Source organism: Canis lupus, chromosome 16, assembly GCF_011100685.1.
Source record: "Canis lupus familiaris isolate Mischka breed German Shepherd chromosome 16, alternate assembly UU_Cfam_GSD_1.0, whole genome shotgun sequence".
Taxonomy (NCBI): domain Eukaryota; kingdom Metazoa; phylum Chordata; class Mammalia; order Carnivora; family Canidae; genus Canis; species Canis lupus.
In genome coordinates, this window is record NC_049237.1 from 6534822 (window position 1) to 6556059 (window position 21238).

Consider the following 21238-nt stretch of genomic DNA (forward strand, 5'->3'; position numbering starts at 1 on the left):
ATTCAACAAATCCCCCCATCTCCCCTCATCTTCCCCTGAAAAGAGAAAAGCAACTGTCGGCACATAGCAAGTCTCATAGCAGGACCTGTGAAAAAGACTCAGGGTCTGAGTCAAAAGTGAATTCTGTGAGTGGGTACAGGATGTTGAAAATTGCCCTAACAGACCCAGTATAGGCAATATCGAGATTCAGGGGGTAAGCGCTCTGTCTCCCTGATATAGGTCAGAACCCACCTGGCACGGTCTTCCGTTCCGAACACCAGGCTTCTAGAAAACTGAAGGGCGAAAACACACATAAATGTTTTCAGAAGAGGGTGGCTGGGCTGTGGGGAGTTGGAAGTGCTCAAAACTGGGTCATATGCGAAAGACATTGAGAGAACTGGAAATGTCTAGCCAGAAAATAGACTTTAGGCTCCTAACAATTTTTATGATGGTGGCTAAAATTTATTGAGGCTGTGATAGCAGCTTTGCCTGTTGTGTGCATTAATAAGATGAAACCACCTTATGGAGTCGGGATTGTGATTTAGCCCATTTTATAGGAAGGGAGGCTGAGTCTCAGAGGGGGTCCTAAGGTGGTGAGACCTAAGGCTTCGGTCTAGGCTTCTTTGGCTTAGAAGTCCATATCTTTGTCATCATAATGTTCTCTCTCTGCTGAGTCCTTTTCCTCCTCTGCAAACTCAAATTCAAGCTTTTAAAAGTTGTGCTTATTCTATCTCTCTTAGATTTGTGGACTCGACTGGGGTGGGCTTGCTGGCTCTCATGGGACTATCTCAGTGGCCAATGAGGGTATGACAATGAGTTTGATGGATATGGAAATAGGAGAGAATTCTTCACAAGAGCCATCAGGGGATGAAATGGCTGCTCAGGTGGATGGAGAGCTCACTGTTCCCAGGACAGGTCAAGCATAAATGGGGGGATACAAGAACCCTTATCAGTGAGGGCATGTATAGTTCCCAGACCCGGTCCAGTTAAAGTCTCACCATGGGAGTGAGGGTGCAGAGGACTCAGCTGTGATTGCTGGAGTGGCCCAGGACTTGGGCAGGAAGGATCATCCTAGCAGGACCACCCTCAAGTCGCTATTTTAAAAAACCACTTAGAAACCATTAGTGAGTTTGATCAGGAAGCAGTAGGGTGCTGGGCCCGCAGGAAGCCCTAGAGTGCAGTCTCCTGTGAGGACCACCCCTCAGACTCCCAGAGGACAGCTGAGATACTTCCAGCTGGCTGATGACTCTCCTGGGGGAGATAGTCAGAGCTCTGACTCTGGTGGACCTACAGATCTGACCTACAGATCCACTCCCTTATCACCAGGACTCCATCCTCCCCAAGGAGGGGAGCCTGTTAGGAGTCCAAGTGCAGCAAAAGTAAAGGCAATGGGTAGAAATGGAGGAGGAACACCATGTAGTGGGGACTGTGAGTGTGTGCTGAGCAGAGACTAGGTCCTCTGTTGGAGGGACATGATTCAGGATACGGCCAAGTGCTGTCACAGTAAATCCTAAGGAATGATGGAGAGGTGTGGTGTGTTAAGGAACCCAGAGACCTCAGATCCATAAACACAGCTTGAGAGCAGAAAGTTTCCAAGAGGGGAAAGGAGATATCTAGCCCAAGACTGAGGCAGAAAATTCTTTGTGTTTAGGGCCCAGATGGGGTGGATAACATCTCAGATTATGGGGTACCAAGCCTCAGAAATCACTATTCTGGGGACTACAGGAGTCTGCCACAGACAATGGGAGTGAACTGTCATCATTGTTGTCCAGGCTTGGTGGCCTTCCATACTCTGATTCTTCTTATATGGGCATAGGGTAATTTCCATGGACAGGGTAAAAGTGAACTTGGTCATGAAAGAGAGGAAGTCAATGGGTGAGCAGAAGAGCAATTCACCCATAGGTCAGTAGTAGTGCTAAGAATTGATGTGGGGTTTTAGCCATTCCTGATCTCCATCAGCAGTTCCTGGCACCCTAGATGAAAACACATGTAGGCATGAGTGTGTCTTTGGTCTCAAGTACCAATCCCCCATTCCCACATCCATCCCTAAGCAGTGACCTCATGAAACTCCTCCTACACAGGGACATTTAGGGCTGTGTGTCTCTCTGACTGTAAGGGGCTGGGATCAGCCAGGCTGCCCTTCCTTGGGTCCCTATGGAAGAAGAAAAATAGGGAAATGTTTCAGGGCAGGAAATGGAGATATTGATATCTATCAGGATCCATTGCTCCTTTTCTGGCCTCTCTTGTTCTAAAATCTTTTTTTCTCTCTTTTCTCCCTCCCTCTTCCCCTATCACTTACTTAAGAGAGAAGAAGTCTTTGTCTCTTGGAAGGTCCCAGCACCCTCGGCTCCCATCCCCACCACCCAGCCTGGGTATCCGGGCAATAAGCCCTGCGGTGGGAGGGCATGTGGGTCTTTCGTGGATACTAGTGCTGATAGGAACATTTTTCTGGGCAAGTGACAGGGGCTTGAGCAGCCCTTCCCTACAGGAACCTCACCCCCCACCAGGATGTTCTCATGATTACATGACCAGTGGGATGCTCCCATTTCCCTCCTAATTTGTAAGTAAATCTCTATAGATCACAGGGTTGAGGTTGCTCTCCTGGTTCACTCTCCCAACGTGAGTCCAGCCGTGCCCTGGGGAAAGGTGAGAACCTGGGGACCCCGGGCATTCCCTTAGAGATGCTTGGCTTCTAAGTCTTTTCAATCAATAAGCACGCTTTGCCCTGTATTGGGCTCACTTCTGGAGTTTGCCCCTGGACTACCTTCTGCCCTCAGGTCTCTTCAACAGGATGCTGTTTAGATGAGCCCTGAGATTGGAATAGGCTGATAGGCCCAGGCCCCTGAGGAATTGCTTCAGTGCTTCCCATTCATTCTCTGGGCTCAGAAACTCTTTGGGAGCCCTTTTAATTGGAATGGCCATGTATCCTAGTTTGCAGGGACAATCTTGATTTCCTTCTTTTTTGTTTCTTTTAAAGACTTTATTATTTTATTTGAGAGAGAGAGCACAAGTAGGGGTAAGGCAGAGGAAGAGAGAGAAGCAGACTCCTGGCTGAGCAGAGCATTAGATGTGGGGCTCTATCCCAGGACCCCAGGATCATGACCTGAGCTGAAGGCAGATGCTCAACCGATGGAGCCACCCATGTGCCCCTTGATTCACTTCTCTTGTCCCAGAATCTTACCTCTCACAGTCAGCAGGGTCCCCGCTCGTGCAATAAATAAATCACACGGTCACCTGGCATCTAACCTGTCTTTGCTCAGTTTCACCTGAGGAAGGATGGATGGGATGCCCAGAACTGGTCCAGAAGGACCTACTTGGATTCTACAGAGAGAGGCCGAGGCAGAAGAGGTTAACTCCCTAGTGCTATGAGTCGAATATTGAGGAGGTAGGGAGGGTGTTGTCTGAGGGGGCAAGGAAACAGCTGTAAGAATAGGGTCGAGCAGGGTGCGGGGTGGGTGTGGGGACTAGGTGATGTTTGTAATTCTCTCCAGCTCTATTATGTCTCCCGGAGTGGAAGGGTGGAGGGTGGTTTGTTCTCTGGAGGACATTCCTTCAGTCCTCACATTGGCAAACCCCAGGTGCCCACGGGCTCCTCTGCCCACATCCTCCCCAGCTGCTTATGCCCTGCTCAGTGAGCCCTGTTTCCCTTCTGTGTGGGGTTACCCTCTCTCCACCTGCCCCTCCGTCTCTGTCCTGCTTCTGCTCAGCATTCTCCACCCCCGCCACTGCTCTGTGCCCACAAACACCCGTCCTCCACACCCTGTCCCAGGGAAGCCCCTCTGGTCCCCACAATGCCCTCTTCTCTCTGAGAAGCTTAGTAGTCCCTTTAGCTTCTCCTTTCCCTGTCCTGTCCTGTCCCTTCCTGGCCTGTGTCAGCTGTGTCTGGGGAACCCCTCACCTCCCATTCCTGGACACACAGTGCAGTGGGGTAAATAGCATCACCTCAAACTTCATGCCCACCCTGAACCTCAGAACAAAAAGTGGCCTAATTTGTAAATAAGGTCTTTGCAGAGGTACATGTTAAGGATCTCAGGACAAAATCCTTCTGACTTCAGGGTATGTCTTAAATCCAATGACTCCGGTCTTGGTAAGAAAAAATAAGGGAGAAATTCAGGCATAGGGACACAGGGGGAAGGTGATGTGGAGACAGGCAAAAGGTCGGAGCGATGTTGCCACACGCCAAGGACCACCAAGTGTGCCAGAGGTAGGGAGAAGCGGAAAAGATTCTCCCCTAGAGATTTTCAAGGGGGTGTGACCTTGTTCGCACCTGATTTTGGACTTCTGGCCTCCAGAACTGGGAGAGAATAAACGTCTACTGCTTTAAACCATCAAGTGTGTGGTTCTTTGTTACTGCAATGCTAAGAAATGAATACACTCAGGAGGAGTCAAGGTCTGTTTATAGTCTGTGCCTGTAGGTCCTGCACCGGAAGCTGGGGGCAGCTACTCCATGTCAGCCTGTGACAGTCACACCATTCTGGCCACTATTCAGAACAGGCTTCCTGAATTTCCATCTTCATGAGAACGTGCCACGGTTTCGCAGCTTACCGGTCCATGTGACCCATGAACTGTGGCTTCCTCACCCGTGGCCGAGGGAGAGTAACACCTGCTTCCAGGGGCGCGGTGGGGATGAGCCGGGACACCTGTGCCAGCGCCCAGCCCCAAGCCTGGAACAAGCAGGCTACCAGCAAGGGACTCCACCTTCCCCATCCTTTCTTGACTTTCGGACTCCCTGCTCACCTCTGCCTAAAGGAGCTCACGTCTCCTCTCTCAGTGGTCTGGGGGTCTGTGTCCTTCTTTCCCCTGTTTGTGTCCCTTCCCTCCCCTGCTGTGTGTTCCACCGCAGCGACTGTGACTTCCTTGGAGGATTTCCCCCAGTAAGATGAGTAACTGTCTCTGCCCGAGTGGATGCGCTTGACACGCTGCGCTTGGGGTGGCCGGCTGTCTACCGCATCAAGTGAGGGGCTCCTCATGTGTAACATCTCACCACCCCCCACCCCTGGAGCATGATCCCCTCCCGCCCCGTTTCTGTGAAATCTCTGGGCTTCATTCATCAGTAGTTGCAACTCTGTGCCTCCTTTAGGATTCTAACCCAGACATGCAGAAGAGAGTTAGATCTTCTGCCGAAATCTCAAAACAAGATGAGATGGAGGCATTAAGAACAGATCCAGAGAACACCTAAATGGATAATAAATGAAACCTGAGTCTGGAATTGAGAGCTGACCAAGCATTCCAGACCATAGGCTACCCTGTCCTGGGTCCCATGTGAGGTGATCTTAGGGCTCATCTCTGCTCATCCTTATGCAGGTTTTCCCCGCTCTGTGCCCTTTGGGCCAACCCTACACCCAAGGAATCCCGGAACACCTGGGTATGGACCACGGAGGCCGTCCTCCAGCAGGATGGACAGGAGAAAGCAGTCTTGCTCAGAAAGAAGGAAGAAGGGTCAGTCAGGGATGGTGCCTTCCTGAATCTTCAAAGGACAGAACTTCATAGATACTCCCGAGACACCACACAGCCTGGCAGGACACTTTTATTGTTTTAGTCTATTTCAGGATCAGGCTTGAGGAGCTCAGTCTGCAGGGAAGCAGAGAGAGGGGACAGATATCCCAGCAGGAAGGTGATAAGAGGTAGAGAGAGAATAACTCTTTTAGAAACGCAGACTGGAAGCGTGCGAAGGAGAATTGAGGGTGAGGCTCATGATCATCTCAGGATGCACTTTTGGAGCTGGTCTCAGGAACCTTTTCTCTTGACCTGAAGGAGAGAGAGTATTGTCAAGGTCCCAGGAGCCATGAACAATAGGAGGGGGCTGGGGAGCCTGACGCTGGGCCTGATTTTGGGTACGGCTGGTTGACTCTCCCCATCCTCGGATGCGACATCCTGTAACGATCCCCATACTTTCTCCCCAGTCTGACAGTCCCATTATAATTTCCTTGAGACAGAGGATATATCAGGCTGAGTCAGGCTCTGAGATCCCCTCGTGTTCCACGCCTGATGTTCTATTCTATCCTTTCCCTCCAGGCCGCCCCCCCCGTCCGCCCCCCCCTACCTTGGCCATCAGCACCAGGATGCTGACCAGCACAGCATACAGCGTGGCCTTGCCCAGCAGGATCTCATAGAGGATGGTGGCAGACAGGACGCCCTGATGGTAGGACACTGCGGGTGGGAAGGGAGGGCACACGGGGACCCGTGAGCAGCAGGACCCGTGAGCTCTGGCCTCTCTACCCCCACCCCAGGGCCCATGGGTTCCCTGTGCTCTGGGTCCAGGGCAAAGCCACGGGAGGCAGAGTGAGCAGCAGACAGGGGCACTTACCCGAGGTGAAGCCACAGTCTGAAAGAGAAAAGGGGGAGGGAACGGATGAGACACCCCATCTTCTAAAGCAGGTGGGGAGCTGCCCAGGTAGGTGCACCTGAAGCTAACGCAATATGACTTGTCAGCTGGGCTTCAATCAAGAACAAAATAAACACGAACATAGGAAGTGAGCCTTCTGGGGAGCAGGGACCCCAGGCCGGACCGGCCTTCTCTCAGGCTCCTGGACTGTCTTTCTGGGCCTGTGTCGATGGAGCCACGCCACCCTGGAACCCCGTGGAGCGTGGTGGGGCTGGGGGCACCCCTCGGTGCGGAGCCCTACAGGCTAGGACAGTGAGGGCCTCCGCTGCAAGGCTCTCCTGGGCTGAGGATCTGGGGGAGGAATGAGCCCGAGGCGCCCCGTCCCCCTCATGCTGGCCTTTAGTCTCCTTGCTCTGTCCTGGGTTTTCTGCACGTGGTTTTTCTTTCTTCCTGTTTTTCATGGGGAATGTTTTATTTCTATCTCGCTGCCTTCCACAAAAGGCTTGGGGTGCCTATTCTTTTTTTGCAATTTAAGTTGGATTAATGAACGTATAAGACTGATGATGCATCTCTGAACTCTACCTCTGCATGTGGCCTGCCTGGTCTTCTGCCTGGAACCCCTACCCCCCCCCCCCCCCCCCCGCCCCGCCCCCTTGCTGGGCTCTGACTCACTCCCCGCCCATCCCCCAGGGCCCCCTCACCTGCTCTGCCCCAGGCCTCAGCACTGATGTTCTGGGTGATGGGTTTGACTCTATCGTATTTCCACTCATCGTCGTCCCCGAGCCCATAGAACTGGACTTGGCAGCGGAAGTGGTTGCGCGGGTTGTGCCAGAAGGAGGCAGAGACCCTCAGCCGGCTGCTCAGACAGTAGCTGGAGTCATTCTCGCTGGGCCTCTCCTTGTAGGGCTGCGGGTCGGTGCTGAACCCACTCGTGACCTCCTTCCCGTTCACCCACCAGCTCAGCTCCACGTGGTCGGGGTAGAAGCCCGTGGCCAGGCACACGAGTGTGGCCTTCTGGGTCCGCGAGATCTCTGCTTCTGATGGTTCAAACACTGTGACCGTGGGAGGGGTGACCTTCTGCAGATCCTCTGCAAGGGAAGAGAGGTTGGGACCAGGGCTGGGCTGACAGCTGTCTGGGTTTGCTCTGTGTGTGTGTGTGTGTGTGTGTGTGTGTGAGAGAGAGAGAACAGAGATAGAAACAGAGAGAAATAGGGAGACAGAGAGAGAATGAGCTGGAAATGGAGTCATCATAAAGCAAAATTATGTAGTAGTAGGTCCTGTGTGTTTGGGGTCTCCATCATGTTCCTCTGTATTTGTTCTCCTGCCCTGTGTGTCCTTTGTAGTCACCCTGTAGGCATTCTGAGTAATGTCCCCTCACCGATGTTATTTGATTTCTTCTCCAGCAGTGAAACCTTATCTGTCTACATTTCTCCATATCAGGTAGTAGTTATTTGAGGGGATCAAGCACACGATGGGAATCAGAATAATAGGATCCAAATCTTAAAGCTGACTTTGCCCACCAGTGTGACGTTGGGACAACATCTTAAATTCTATGCACCATTTCCCTGCTCGTGAAGGGAAAATCATGACACCGACTTTCCAGAGTGGCTATGGAGGCTAAGTGACGTTAGTATTCAGAAAGGCCCTGTCCTCAGCCCGTGTGTTACTTCTAAATCAAAGTGGCCAAGGAGTAAAGAGGAACTGCAGGTTAGGGGGTCATTGGGGGGCTGGGGGGTTTTCTTCAGATGATAGTCTACAGAGGGCATATTTTTGTGCACTCAGGGGAGGGTACCCTTTGGTGTTATGGTGTGCTCCTGAGAATGTGGGAGCTTTGGACTTTCTTGCGGTTCACGAGGCCACCCTAGCCATTGCTCTGCCTTCAGGTGCCCCCTGAGCTTCCTAGCTCACATAGAGAACAATCGCTCCTTATGTCAAGTTCAGGGGCTCATCGACCTTCTTCACTCCTTTCTCAGTCTTATACTTTTTTCTACCCATCAGCTTCCTAAATAAGCATCTGAGATCATCAGGGCAGCTTCTTGCTAGTTTTGATACAATTTTTGTCCAAAGTCTCTCCTTTGCAGAGTCTTGGGTGAAGGCCCGGACCACCCTCTGATTTGGCTGGCTCACTTCTTCTGGGTCTGCTCTCCATTCATTATATCCTACTCCTTTGCTTTTCACTGATTTTTTTTTTTATTCATTTCTTAGCAATTCCATTAAAATGAAAAATCTTCTTATAAGAAGAATCCAGTTTAGCCCGGAAGATGGAGAAAATGTCCTTCTAACTGACACTTCACATTCCTACGGATGTGACCTAACCTCCAGGGCCAGCTTCAAGGGTGTATGGGACCCCACCCTTACAAAGTCCACCCCCCCCCCGCCCGGCTTAATGGCTGCTGTCGCCATCTTGAAATTCTAAATTATTTTTAATGAGAACCTGGTATTTTCATTTTGAGCTGATCAGGCCTCCTTTCCTATCAGCTTCCCCTCCCTGCAACTCCTGTTTGCTAACTGCGAAACTATGTCTCTAGGTCTTTACTGGCTGACCCACCAGAAGGGGTAACAGCCTATCTCCACTGCCCGGTTCCATCAATGTCTCTGCTCAACTTGGTGTCTTCACTCTCCTCTCAAAGACCTGGCTCTGAAGTTGTACCAGCCCTCCTGGCGCACTACCGAATGTACTTCTCTGACCCTCCCTCTCCGGTAAACACTCTGTCCTTCCCGCAGAATTAATGATGTGTGATGCTCTGCACAATGTGCGATGCTCTCTGCACAATGCTTATTGATGCAATGGGCAGGACAAACAGGATGCCATGTCTACGCAGCTCTGCGTGAGGGCAGGGTCAGTTTATCCTTCCGTGTTTGTGAGTCCCTGTGGGATGTGGGTGAGCGTGCCTACGTGGGTGTGTGTACTAGTGAGAGTCTGTTTGTATATGCTCTGTTTGTGGCTTGGACTGGCTTTAGGCAGAATTGTGAAGTTTATCTTTTCCTGTTCCCACACATGGCTCACGCCCACCCAGCCCTCCCCTCCATTATCCATATGCCAAATCGCATCCCTCCTCAGGTACTGGGCTCATCCTCTCCCCTCACTCCCCACTGACCACCTAGGGGAAGGGTGGAGAGGAGAAGCACTGAATTATAACAATCCACCTTCCTTGCCCACTCAACACCCTCACAGCAATGGTAAGGGGTAGGTATTGATGATGACCCTATACCGTAGAGGGGATGGAGCTTCACATAGATTCATTTGCCCAAGACCACCCAATCCTTAGCCAGCCAGCGATTGGGACCTAGGTCCACCTGGCTCTAAAGTCTGGTCTTTCCCCACCCCGGCTGATCACAGGACTCTGGCATTTCCTCTGGACAAAGCTTAGCTGAGCCCCATTGGCTCCAGCTTAATGCCTAACTATAACTGGAGCCTGTTGTTATCAAACAATCCAGGTTAATGTACCAGTATCCCGAGTGACCCTCCTGCACCACCTGGTCTGTTGAAACTGGGATACTTAGTGTGAGGCCCAAGATTGCAGGCTGGGGGGCAGAGGGAGACAACTGGAGGGGGAGGGGTGAATGCACCCCAGTGGCCAAGGTTCCAGCGCTGCCCTGGGCCGGCAATGGGTGCTGTGGACACACCTCAGGGGGCTCGGGCTTAGGAGAGAAGGGCAGGGGTTTTAACTCTAATTTTACATGCTAAAGACTAAATCAACTCACCTTGCTTGTTTTGAGTCTTTTCTCCACTGACTCAACATTGATCTGCCTTTCTCTCTGGCCTCCCTTGTCTCTCATTCCTTTTCTCCTCTGGTCAGCGGCCTCCCTTGCATCTACCTCTCCCAGGAGCCGGCAGGGCTGGGTGCCCCCCACCCATCACGAGCTCGGCGCTGCTTTTTCCTGCCCCTCAGGCTCGGTGCCCCTCTCTGTAGCAGCTACACCCCTGCTATGCTCCCCCAGCCCCGGTTTTCCCTCCTCAGCCCCGTGCCCCAATCCAGCGGCTCGGAGTCCTCATCAGCGCTCTCGTCCGTCCCCCACTCGCCCTGCCCCTAAATGCCCCAGACGCGGGAAAAGAGCCCCACAGCGCCCTGGCCCTCCGCCCCGTCCCGGCCTGCGCGGACTGGGTCCCCACCACCTGGAAGGTCTGACCCCCGCCCCTCCCCGGGACGGTTAGCGCCCCACGGGGTCCCAGGGGCTGGGCGGGGTGGGGGGGGTGACGCCCGCATCTCACCGAGGACCGTGAGCCTGGTGCCGGCGCCGAAATACTGCTCGTAGCGCACAGAGGCCCAGCCCCGCGCGCAAACCCCAACGCGCCCCAACGCGCCCCAGCCCCCAGCGCGGGAGCCCACCAGGTCTCCCCTCTGGGGTCGCCCACCCCGCGGCGCTGCCCGCTCACCCACGACGGTCAAGCGGCTGCTGCAGAGCACGGCCCTGGGCCCCCAGCCAAGACCCCCCCACCCGGGGGCCGCGCTCACCTGGCACGGTCAGCCGGGGCCCGCCCCCCAGAAGTACTGGGTGTCCAGGCTCACAGCCCCCCCCCCCCCCCCAGGGCGCAGCACAGAAACAGGCCCGCCGTCCCCTGCCCCGCTGCGCTCCCCGGCGCTCCCGGGGCATCCCCCCTCACCTGGCACGGTCAGCCGGTGCCCGCCCCCCAGAAGTACTGGGCGTCCAGGCTCACAGCCCCCACCCCCGGAGCAGCACAGAAACAGGCCCGCCGTCCCCTGCCCCCCGGGGCACCCCCGCTTACCTAGCACGGTCAGCCGGGTGCCCGCCCCGAAGTACTGGGTATTTTGGCTCACAGCCCCCAGGCGCAGCACAGAAACAGCCCCGTCCCCTGCCCCTCGCGCTCCCCGGCGCCCCCCGCACCCCCCTGCACCCCCGATTACCGAGCACGGTCAGCCGGGTGCCCGCCCCGAAGTACTGGGTGTCCAGGCTCACAGCCGCCCCCCCGCCCTGCGCAGCACAGGAACAGCCCCGTCCCCTGCCCCCCCGCGCTCCCCGGCGCCCCCCCCAGCCCTCCTCCCGCACCCCCCCTTACCGAGCACGGTCAGCCGGGTGCCCCCGCCGAAATACTGAGTTTCTGTGCTCACAGCCCGGAGCCCCAGCACAAAAAAAATCCTGCGCTGTCCTCTGCGGCCAGCCGCGCTCCCTTGCGCACCCCGTCCCCAAGCCCGAGTCCCGCCGCCCAGGGAGCCCCGCCTCTGAGCGCAGCCCCAGGCCGAGCTGGGCACTTGCCCGCCGGCCTCGTGCCACCCCGCGAGCGCCCGGCACCCCGCTCCACTCCTTACCCAGCACGGCCAGCTTGGAACCGGCCCCGAAGTACAGCTGCCCCGTGTTGGCACAGCTCAGGGGGCCCAGGCGCAAACCCGCCTTCCCCGACCAGGCGCCCGCTCCCTGCGGGCCAGGGTCCTGGGATGGTGCGGGCTGGGCAACCCCTTCCGCGGTCGCACCCAGGAGCGCCTTTCTTACCTAGGACGGTGAGCCGGGTCCCTGGCCCAAAGTGCTGCTCCCCATATTAGCACAGTGGGCAGGGGCTGCCAAGAATTTCTCTCCTCCCTACTTCCCTTGGCACAAGCTGAGGGGCGCTCTCCTCCCCCCTCTTGGGCCTCTCCCTCCCCACCTCCAGAGCTAGCTGGACATAGCAATCTGGAAGCTACATGAGGTCACCTCCAATTTGCAGAGAAGAATCAACTTGGTTTGGGGACAATACAGTGGAGGTGGAAAGTGAACGAGGACTGGTGACGGTGCTTTGGGATGGAGTTGGGAAGTGTTCCGGGGACACTGTCTCTTACTCCCTATAGGACCTGCAACCTCTCTGGCCTCTCAGCTCTTTCATCCGAAGAATGGGGTGGTATCTTTCACACAGTGTCATGAGTTCTCAAGAAATAGCTCCTGTGTAAGTACTTTTGTCAAGGGCAAGTGTTCTGAAAAGTGCTGGATGACAATCCCACTTCGATGCATTGCCTTTTGTGTTCCTGGGAGGCTGTCTGGAGCCGGGAGACGCAGAGGTATTCCCTGAGTCCAGCACTTTAGGGACCAGCTAGAGAGACACCTCCCAGCCACTCCCCATCCAGGAGCTGTGTTCCCCCTAGGCTGGCTGGAGAGATTTCCTGAGGCAGAGCTTTTTGTAAAAGGACCCCCTCCACCTGAATCATGGTGAGTCCCCCAGTTCCCACAATGTTACAGCAGGATACAAAAATGTTTCTTTCCCTCTGGTCTCCTCCCCCAACCCTTGGGCAGAGACAGGAAGTGCAGGTGACAGAGGTTGTATTGACTTGGGGCTAGGAGCAAACTCCCAGTACATTGGAAGTGGGGAGGGGTTGAGGAAGGTCTTAGAGCTCGTGGGGGCGGGCAGAGAGGCCCCTTTGTGGAACACACACCACTCTGAGGGGACCTTCTATGTCACCAGGTCTCCCCTCTGGGACTCACTGTGCCCCCCTGAACAGACTGGCATTTATAGTGAGGCGGGGTGGGAGGAGCGAGGGGTGCAACCCACAGAGCAGGTGATGGCAGTTTGTGGCATGGGGACAAGTGGGTGGGAAACCCCTCTAATTCCCCATTGCTCCCTAAACAGAGTCCAAGCTCCTTCCCTTCGTGTATTCCACAAGCTCCATGAACATCTGCTGTGCGCCAGGCCTCCTGCCGGGGAGTCCACCTTCAGAGGAGCATGTACCAGCTCTGCCCAATGCCTCAAGCCTCCTACCTCTGAGCCGTGGCCCCGGCTAAGCACCCAGGAGTACCCGACCCTGTTGTTCGGCTCTGGCTCACGCCTCTGACTGTCACCACCACCCTCTCCCATGGATAATTGCACCAACTCTTGCTTTGAAGAGTTTGCCAACTTCTCAGACTCTTCCTGGAGGATCCCAGTTGGAAATCGGGTGCTAGCCTCTGACTGCATTGGAGTTGACAGCTGGCAGTGCTATGTGAAAGGGCCACTTTGCATTTCAACTTTCTATTGAATTTCTATTTGTGTTTCAAAATTTCTATTCATGAACGACCCCCTCGTGAACGGGCAGGCTCCTTGGGGACTGTGACTTGGATGTCTTTATTTTCTTGAAGGTTAATGGCAGAGCACTGCAATGATGTGTGCTTGATGAGTGTGGTAGCGCCCATGTGCATGTATGTAAATACGTATATACACACACGTGTGTGTGTGTTATAGAAGTGAGCACACACATCTGAATGCCTCGTGTGTGGTGATGGAGAGAGAAGGCCACATGCTACAGTCCCGTGAGTGAGAGAGTAGATGGCTGGTTCAGGCAGGCCTGGTGGCAATATCTGCTCTTGCACTGGGTCACACTGGATTCACTCATTTCTCCATTCACTTATTCAAAGATAATTGATTATGCACGTCCACGGAACCAAGGTCCTCTGCTGTATCCCAGGGAGACTATAATAAAACATATCCCTGTCATCAAGGACTGCCTGCCAAATGGGGATGTCAGACAAGTGAAGAGATTGTTCCCATCAAGTGTGGCATGGGTTCTGACGGAGGTGTGCACAGGGCACTGTCATAGCAAAGTATAGGGTGCATCTAAGCCAACTGCAGGGGAGTAGGGGGCAAAGAAATGCCTGAGAAGTTTTCTTGGGAGGGGGCGGGAGGATGTTGGAGCTGAAATTCAAGCATAAGTAGGGGTTGGAGTACGATGTCCCTCCAGGTAAAGGAGTGCAAAACAGTCTGAGAGCAGGTGGCTCGAAGACACAGGGTGAGAGGAGCGGGGTATGTGCGGAGCAAGGGAGCAGAGGACCACTGCCATGTCCTAGATGCCATCCTCAGGACTGTGCACTGCATCCCCTCCGTGGCAACGGGACATTGAAGAGCCCTCAGAGGATTTCTAGAAATAGCACTACGGCTGATTCTGGATTTGGGGGACCCTTATTTCCTATCCCTCCAGCAGTGGTCAGGGCACATTTTCACACCCATTTAATTCACTAGAGACTTGTGACTTAAACTGGAAGACACGCGTGCTACTTGAGAAGTCAGCACCTTGTCTTCTTGGCCGGGAAGCCCACTTGGTGAAAAATGGAGCACAGTGGCCTCAGGGACACAGCTGAAGGGAATGTGGGTGAGGGGTATGAAAGCAAGCTTTGTTAGCCAAGCATGTATGACCTGTGAGAGACACACCTGTGTAGGCAGACTCTTCCTCAGAGCACCTTCGTTCAGGTAGGACGCAAAGTTCTTATAGGAAATGGCACCATTTTTCTGGGCTGTTCCTAAGGAAGTCTCTTCAATCCCATCATCTCCCATTCACAGTTACTCAGGTTCCCCTGACGGGAGGGGCAGTGCCAGCCACAGGCGGGGTCCCTCAGCCCTGGTACCAGAAGGGCCTGCCCTTTCCTTGAATCCCTCCTGTTTCTGTCCTGTCTGGAGTCACACAGGAGGTCTGAGAAGATGTACTCAGATACTCACAAGGCAGTCAAACCAGGTCAGGCCATTTTTATTGATTCGGTCAATGTGGTCACACTAGGGACCCCCGGGGTTAGGGAGATTTGGGTCATGAGCATTCAGGTGTGTACAAACATAGGGGATAGGTGTTGGGGGTGAGCAGAGAGATGAAGACAGCTCTTGAGAAGCACTGGCTAGAAGTGGAAAAAGGAGAATCCGTCCTGGGGCAACAGCAGGCTGGAAGCTGCTGGCTCTGCCTCTGAACTAGTTTCAGGAACCCTTTCTCTTGACCTGAAGAAGAGAAGGTTTCAGGGAGTTACTGGGAGTCAGGAGTGGTAGAAATTGAGAGGAAGTAGGAGGGTCCACTGACAAGATGAACGGTAGGGCTCTTTACAATGTCTGTTGGGTTTTCAGGTGACCCCAGCTTCTCCTTCCTTGCATGGCTCTCCCCACTGTGATCCCAGAGGCACAATGTGTCTTCTGAGGCACACGGGTCTACCTCCGTGTTCCTCTACTGCCACCGTTGGCTCTGGCAGGGTCCCTTGCTACTCACTGCTCTGAGTTGTTTTGTTTCAAGTGTGACCCCCCCCAGTGCCCCATGGGCCCCCCCTACCATCAGCACCAGGACGCTGACCAGCACAGCATACAGCGTGGCCTTGCCCAGCAGGATCTCATAGAGGATGGTGGCAGACAGGACGCCCTGATGGTAGGACACTGCGGGTGGGAAGGGAGGGCACACGGGGACCCGTGAGCAGCAGGACCCGTGAGCTCTGGCCTCTCTACCCCCACCCCAGGGCCCATGGGTTCCCCGTGCTCTGGGTCCAGGGCAAAGCCACGGGAGGCAGAGTGAGCAGCAGACAGGGGCACTTACCCGAGGTGAAGCCACAGTCTGAAAGAGAAAAGGGGGAGGGAACGGATGAGACACCCCATCTTCTAAAGCAGGTGGGGAGCTGCCCAGGTAGGTGCACCTGAAGCTAACGCAATATGACTTGTCAGCTGGGCTTCAATCAAGAACAAAATAAACACGAACATAGGAAGTGAGCCTTCTGGGGAGCAGGGACCCCAGGCCGGACCGGCCTTCTCGCAGGCTCCTGGACTGTCTTTCTGGGCCTGTGTCGATGGAGCCACGCCACCCCGGAACCCCGTGGAGCGTGGTGGGGCTGGGGGCACCCCTCGGTGCGGAGCCCTACAGGCTAGGACAGTGAGGGCCTCCGCTGCAAGGCTCTCCTGGGCTGAGGATCTGGGGGAGGAATGAGCCCGAGGCGCCCCGTCCCCCTCATGCTGGCCTTTAGTCTCCTTGCTCTGTCCTGGGTTTTCTGCACGTGGTTTTTCTTTCTTCCTGTTTTTCATGGGGAATGTTTTATTTCTATCTCGCTGCCTTCCACAAAAGGCTTGGGGTGCCTATTCTTTTTTTGCAATTTAAGTTGGATTAATGAACGTATAAGACTGATGATGCATCTCTGAACTCTACCTCTGCATGTGGCCTGCCTGGTCTTCTGCCTGGAACCCCTCCCGCCCCCCCCCCCCCCCGCCCCGCCCCCTTGCTGGGCTCTGACTCACTCCCCGCCCATCCCCCAGGGCCCCCTCACCTGCTCTGCCCCAGGCCTCAGCACTGATGTTCTGGGTGATGGGTTTGACTCTATCGTATTTCCACTCATCGTCGTCCCCGAGCCCATAGAACTGGACTTGGCAGCGGAAGTGGTTGCGCGGGTTGTGCCAGAAGGAGGCAGAGACCCTCAGCCGGCTGCTCAGACAGTAGCTGGAGTCATTCTCGCTGGGCCTCTCCTTGTAGGGCTGCGGGTCGGTGCTGAACCCACTCGTGACCTCCTTCCCGTTCACCCACCAGCTCAGCTCCACGTGGTCGGGGTAGAAGCCCGTGGCCAGGCACACGAGCGTGGCCTTCTGGGTCCGCGAGATCTCTGCTTCTGATGGTTCAAACACTGTGACCGTGGGAGGGGTGACCTTCTGCAGATCCTCTGCAAGGGAAGAGAGGTTGGGACCAGGGCTGGGCTGACAGCTGTCTGGGTTTGCTCTGTGTGTGTGTGTGTGTGTGTGTGTGTGTGTGAGAGAGAGAGAGAGAGAGAGAGAGAACAGAGATAGAAACAGAGACTAATAGGGAGACAGAAAGAGAGAGAGAGCTGGAAATGGAGTCATCATAAAACAAAATTATGTAGTAGTAGGTCCTGTGTGTTTGGGGTCTCCGTCGTGTTCTAGTCTCCCTCAGCTTTGCCACTTTTCTCGCTTACCCCATGGGACGCATACTGCCAACTATCTCTTCCATCTCCCTAAGGCAGCAGGGTGTCCTGATTTCCTTGGCTTGCTTGACAGTCTCTTTCTCAAGGCCTTGGCCCATATCTATCAAGAGTCTATCTGTTTTTTTCTTCCTCATTCAAAGCCCTCTTCGGTGCATGACTATCTATTCCCTCAAACTTAGAAGCAGCTATGACAGAATTGAGTGGGCCCAGGATTTGAGGCTGAGCGTTCTCACATGATCCTGGGAACCAAGTCAACTCCTTCTAATGATCATTCTCATGTGGCGGTCTGTTTGGGCGATAGCACATATGAGAGTTCGCCTTTGTTGCCTGGAGGAGACCCTGTCCCCTTGCATCTGACTCTACTTTTTTCTAAATGTTTTTCCCAAGTCACTTTTCCCCCCTTTTCTTGTGTGTGTGTGTGTGTGTGTGTGTGTGTGTGTGTGTGTTAAATGTGTAATCTACTTTGAGGAGCCAAGAAGCCTCTGGCTGTTATGTTATCAGACATTCCACATTTACTTCATTTGCACTGGGGCGCACGGGGTATGTGGTAGCTTGCCCGGGATGGCTGTAATCCTATGAAAGATACTACTCCTGGGTTGAATCTGTTTTCTTTCCAGCACCCAGCAAGTCTCCCTGCCAGCTTTGGAAATACTAGTTCACGGCCAATCTTGATGGGTATGAGCAAATTCCAAAGTCCAAGGGCCATGTCATCAGAGTGTTCATGTTGCAAAGTCCTGGGCCCTTTTTTTGTGCCTGACGCATAGAGAATTTCTGGAGTTGTTGGAAGGCAGGGCCTCATGTGCAGACACAAACGGATGAGAGAAGGCACTTCCATGCCCCCACATTCCCATCTTTTTGCTGGAATGGGCCGTGCCCTCTGCTTGGCTCTATACTGACTAGAGGAGTGGTTTGGGGGAGCAGAAATGTGGGCAACCCAAATGTCTCCACTTTATCCACATTTGAGATGCAGTTTGGGAAAAAGGCCAAAGTCTGTGACACAGTGATGATGCACAACAGGAATGGAAAGGATGGCCACAGTAAGGAGAGCCTTTTACAAGGATTTCAATATAAGTTAGTCCCTAATAATTTAACACCCCAAGAGGCTGGCGCTATCATCCCCATTTTATACATCTCAGAGATTCTGAGATTTCCACTTTTCAGTTGTTCTAGCAACCCCATCCTCTCCCATGAGCCCAAGTATTTGGAACCCAGTAATTGTACTTTCTAATTCTTAAAGCTTTTTTTTTTTTTTTTTAATTTTTATTTATTTATGATAGTCACAGAGAGAGAGAGAGAAAGGCAGAGACACAGGCAGAGGGAGAAGCAGGCTCCATGCACCGGGAGCCTGACGTGGGATTCGATCCCGGGTCTCCAGGATCGCGCCCTGGGCCAAAGGCAGGCGCCAAACCGCTGCGCCACCCAGGGATCCCTGTACTTTCTAATTCTTAATCCACTTGCTGGCATAGGCACCCATCTGTCGGACAAAGTCTGCTCCAGCCAACCAGTCTGGTAGGACCAAGTGTCACATTCCTCGGGCCTTGTCTCTATGGCCCAGCACAGACCCATCCCTCCACGGCCTGTCCTCCACCTGCCCCTTCCTCCCAAGCATGTTAATGGTGTTTGTGTTTCTTGATGGGCTCCTTACCCTATCAGCCCAGCAGAGATCCCGAGGTTTGGGAAAGTGGGGCCTCCTGTCTATTTTCTCTACAACCTATGTCTTACTAAGATGGCACAATTTTCCTTGTTGTATCTCCTCTGATTCTGCCAAGCAGGGTGTCCCTCAGACACCCATACTGTGACATGTACTTCTGCCCTTGGGGCTCAGAAACACCCCTCAAAACAGCCCAGTCTCATCAGTCTGCCCCCCCCTCCCCACAACTACCTTCTGAGCCCTAGATCACTTCAGGAAGGCATGCAGGGATCTTTGGAAGTTAGTTGAGACAGAGAAGGAGGACAATGAAAGCAAGCACAGAGTTCTGAGTGCGGGGTAGATTCTAGAAGGTCTTCAACATAGAAGCCAGACCCATTCACCAAAATGGAGTCAACGGTGAATGATTGGAGGTGGAATAGGAGGCAAAGTGGAGAAGATCCGAATCAGGAAAGAAGAAAAGGGAAAGTAAAACAACACACCCCTAAAAAAGAAGAAATGAGAGGAGTCCCAGAGAACAATGAGAAGCAGAGCAAGGAAATACCAAGTCTGAAGACTAAACCGGAGCCCCCTACCCGAGGATCCACGACAAGCACTGCAGAGCAACCCCAGAAGCCCCAGGAGGGAGAGGACAGCTCTGACCCCCATCCTTACACCCCTGACCCCACCCCGGGCTGATCGGTCATGCACAGGCACCCCAGCCAGGAGGGCAGCCCCATACCTGTCACGGTGAGCCTGGTGCCTGTTCCAAAGTAGAGGGGCGAGTTATAGAAACACAGCTGCAGGCAGCTGTGGTAAAACCCGTGGAGGTCTCCTGCCAGAGGGCGAGTCCTCACTCCCAGGGACAGGGCTCAGCCACCCTCCCTGCCTGGATGCCTGGCTCTGGACCAGGGGGGTCCCATTAGGAGCAAGGTCCCCATAATATGCTGGCTTAAGCGGGGGAACACAGGAGAAGGATGAACCAAGGAAAGAGTAAGGAGGAAATATGAAGGGCTGAAGACTCAGGGAAGAGAAACAGAGGACCCACCAAGCCACACCACGAGGAACGGCAGCCCCAGCTCCTTGGAAGCTCCCCAGGGATGAGAGAGCTTACTTGACGCCCGACAGCCAGGGCTGGGAGGACAGACGGGGACCCTCTGAGTCCAAGCGACCATGGCCCTGTACCACCCCGGTCCTGCTCCTTACCCAGGACAGAGAGTCGAGTCCCGTCTCCAAAGTGCTGTGCCTGGTTGTTCCACAGCACAGCAAGAGTGTGACAAACCCCAGAGGTGCTCTCTGGGGCCTTTGTTTCCAGAAGCTTCCTTCCACCCAATGTCCAGGGACTCGGGCACCTCCTCTGCTTACCAGCACTCTCTGAGCCTTTCCCCTGCTGTGTCCAAGGAGTCATCCTGGGACCGCACTCTCCCAACACACTACCCCCAGGGAAGCCCCTTACTTACCCAAGACAGAAAGCTTGGTTCCACTTGCAAAATACAATTTTTCATTGTTACACAACCCTGCAGGCTGGTAGGAAAACTGTCCTGACTGCATCCTATTCCTGTCCTCCCAAGTGTTCCTGCCCTCTCTCCCTTTCCTTAGCAGAATTTTGTCACCAGAACGTGGGAGTGGGGGGACAAGTGTACCGTGTGAAGTGCCGTGGTCAGAGGACCGATTTGGCCATGTGGCCTCCACTCCTTTCTCCCGTGTCCCTCTCCTTTCTGAGCAGGGGTTAAGGCAGCTCTGAGGCCGGAGGCTTCTCATCTATGTGACCATGATGGGGTGCCCTCCAAGGAGACAGGAGATGGACAAGGTGACCCCAAGAGGAGACTACCTGCCTCCCAATAGAGGAACCCAGACTTAGCATCGCCCGTCCATGAAATAATGGAGATGGAAGGCCGTCCCCGCCTGTCCTCATCAAGACAAGAATCCAGATCTTTTTATAAAAATGTGCTTTAACCCAAGCCCTCAAGACAGAGGTTCCACCTGGACCCCTGCCCCAACCTGGGTGGGAGTTCCCAGCCCTCCATCCCTGATGTACTTACCTACAACAGTGAGCCGGCTCCCGTCCCCAAAGTGCAAGGTGTTTCAAAAGCACAGCCTCCCAGATCCACTTCAGAACCTCCCCCTGTCTGCTGAGCTCAGCTGGGATTCAGGGACAGATCTCTCCCCTCACAGAGCTCCCAGCCCTGCTTCACATATTCCCCACTCCCTTCCAGAGCTCACCCAGGCCCCTGGACAGTCATAAAAAAGGAGCCGCAGTGTGGCCTCCTGTGAAATCCAGGGCAAGGAAAGATATGAAGCCCCTGCCCAGAGCCCAAGTCAGTGAGGAAGATGGACCAGCGTAGGGGCTCATGAGTTGCCTTCTAGGCTTTCTCGAGGCTTCCCTCTGTCAGATAACTACTCAGAGGGGCAGCACCATCTCCTTTCCCTCCTCTGCCTTACACACCGAGGTTCAGCTCTGAGTTTACAGAGGACCCTCCCCCCTCATAGCTGAACGGATTTGCCCTGACCCGGACCTTCCTACAGTTCCCAGAATTAGGGACGACCTCTCCTTAACCAGGACCCAAGACTGGGTGATCCCCTCCCTCCCGCATTTCCCAGGTTAGAATCCTCCCCTTAGGACCCTGCCGGAGACCCCCCTCCACCTTACCTACGACTGTCAGCTTGGTCCCTGGGCCAAAGTT

At 54.3% G+C, this 21238-nt stretch overlaps 2 gene segments (V, D, J or C); both read right to left on the minus strand.

The window, feature by feature from the left end:
* Window positions 1-5489: 5489 nt before the first annotated feature.
* On the minus strand, window positions 5490-13085 carry LOC480788. The segment is given in 6 exon segments: window positions 5490-5727; window positions 6023-6129; window positions 6287-6304; window positions 7006-7392; window positions 11575-11755; window positions 12990-13085. Coding segments are annotated over 6 exon segments (810 nt in total).
* A 1617-nt stretch (window positions 13086-14702) lies between these two features.
* On the minus strand, window positions 14703-20461 carry LOC609053. The segment is given in 5 exon segments: window positions 14703-14963; window positions 15286-15386; window positions 15544-15561; window positions 16262-16648; window positions 20015-20461. Coding segments are annotated over 5 exon segments (828 nt in total).
* Between the last annotated feature and the right edge of the window lie 777 nt (window positions 20462-21238).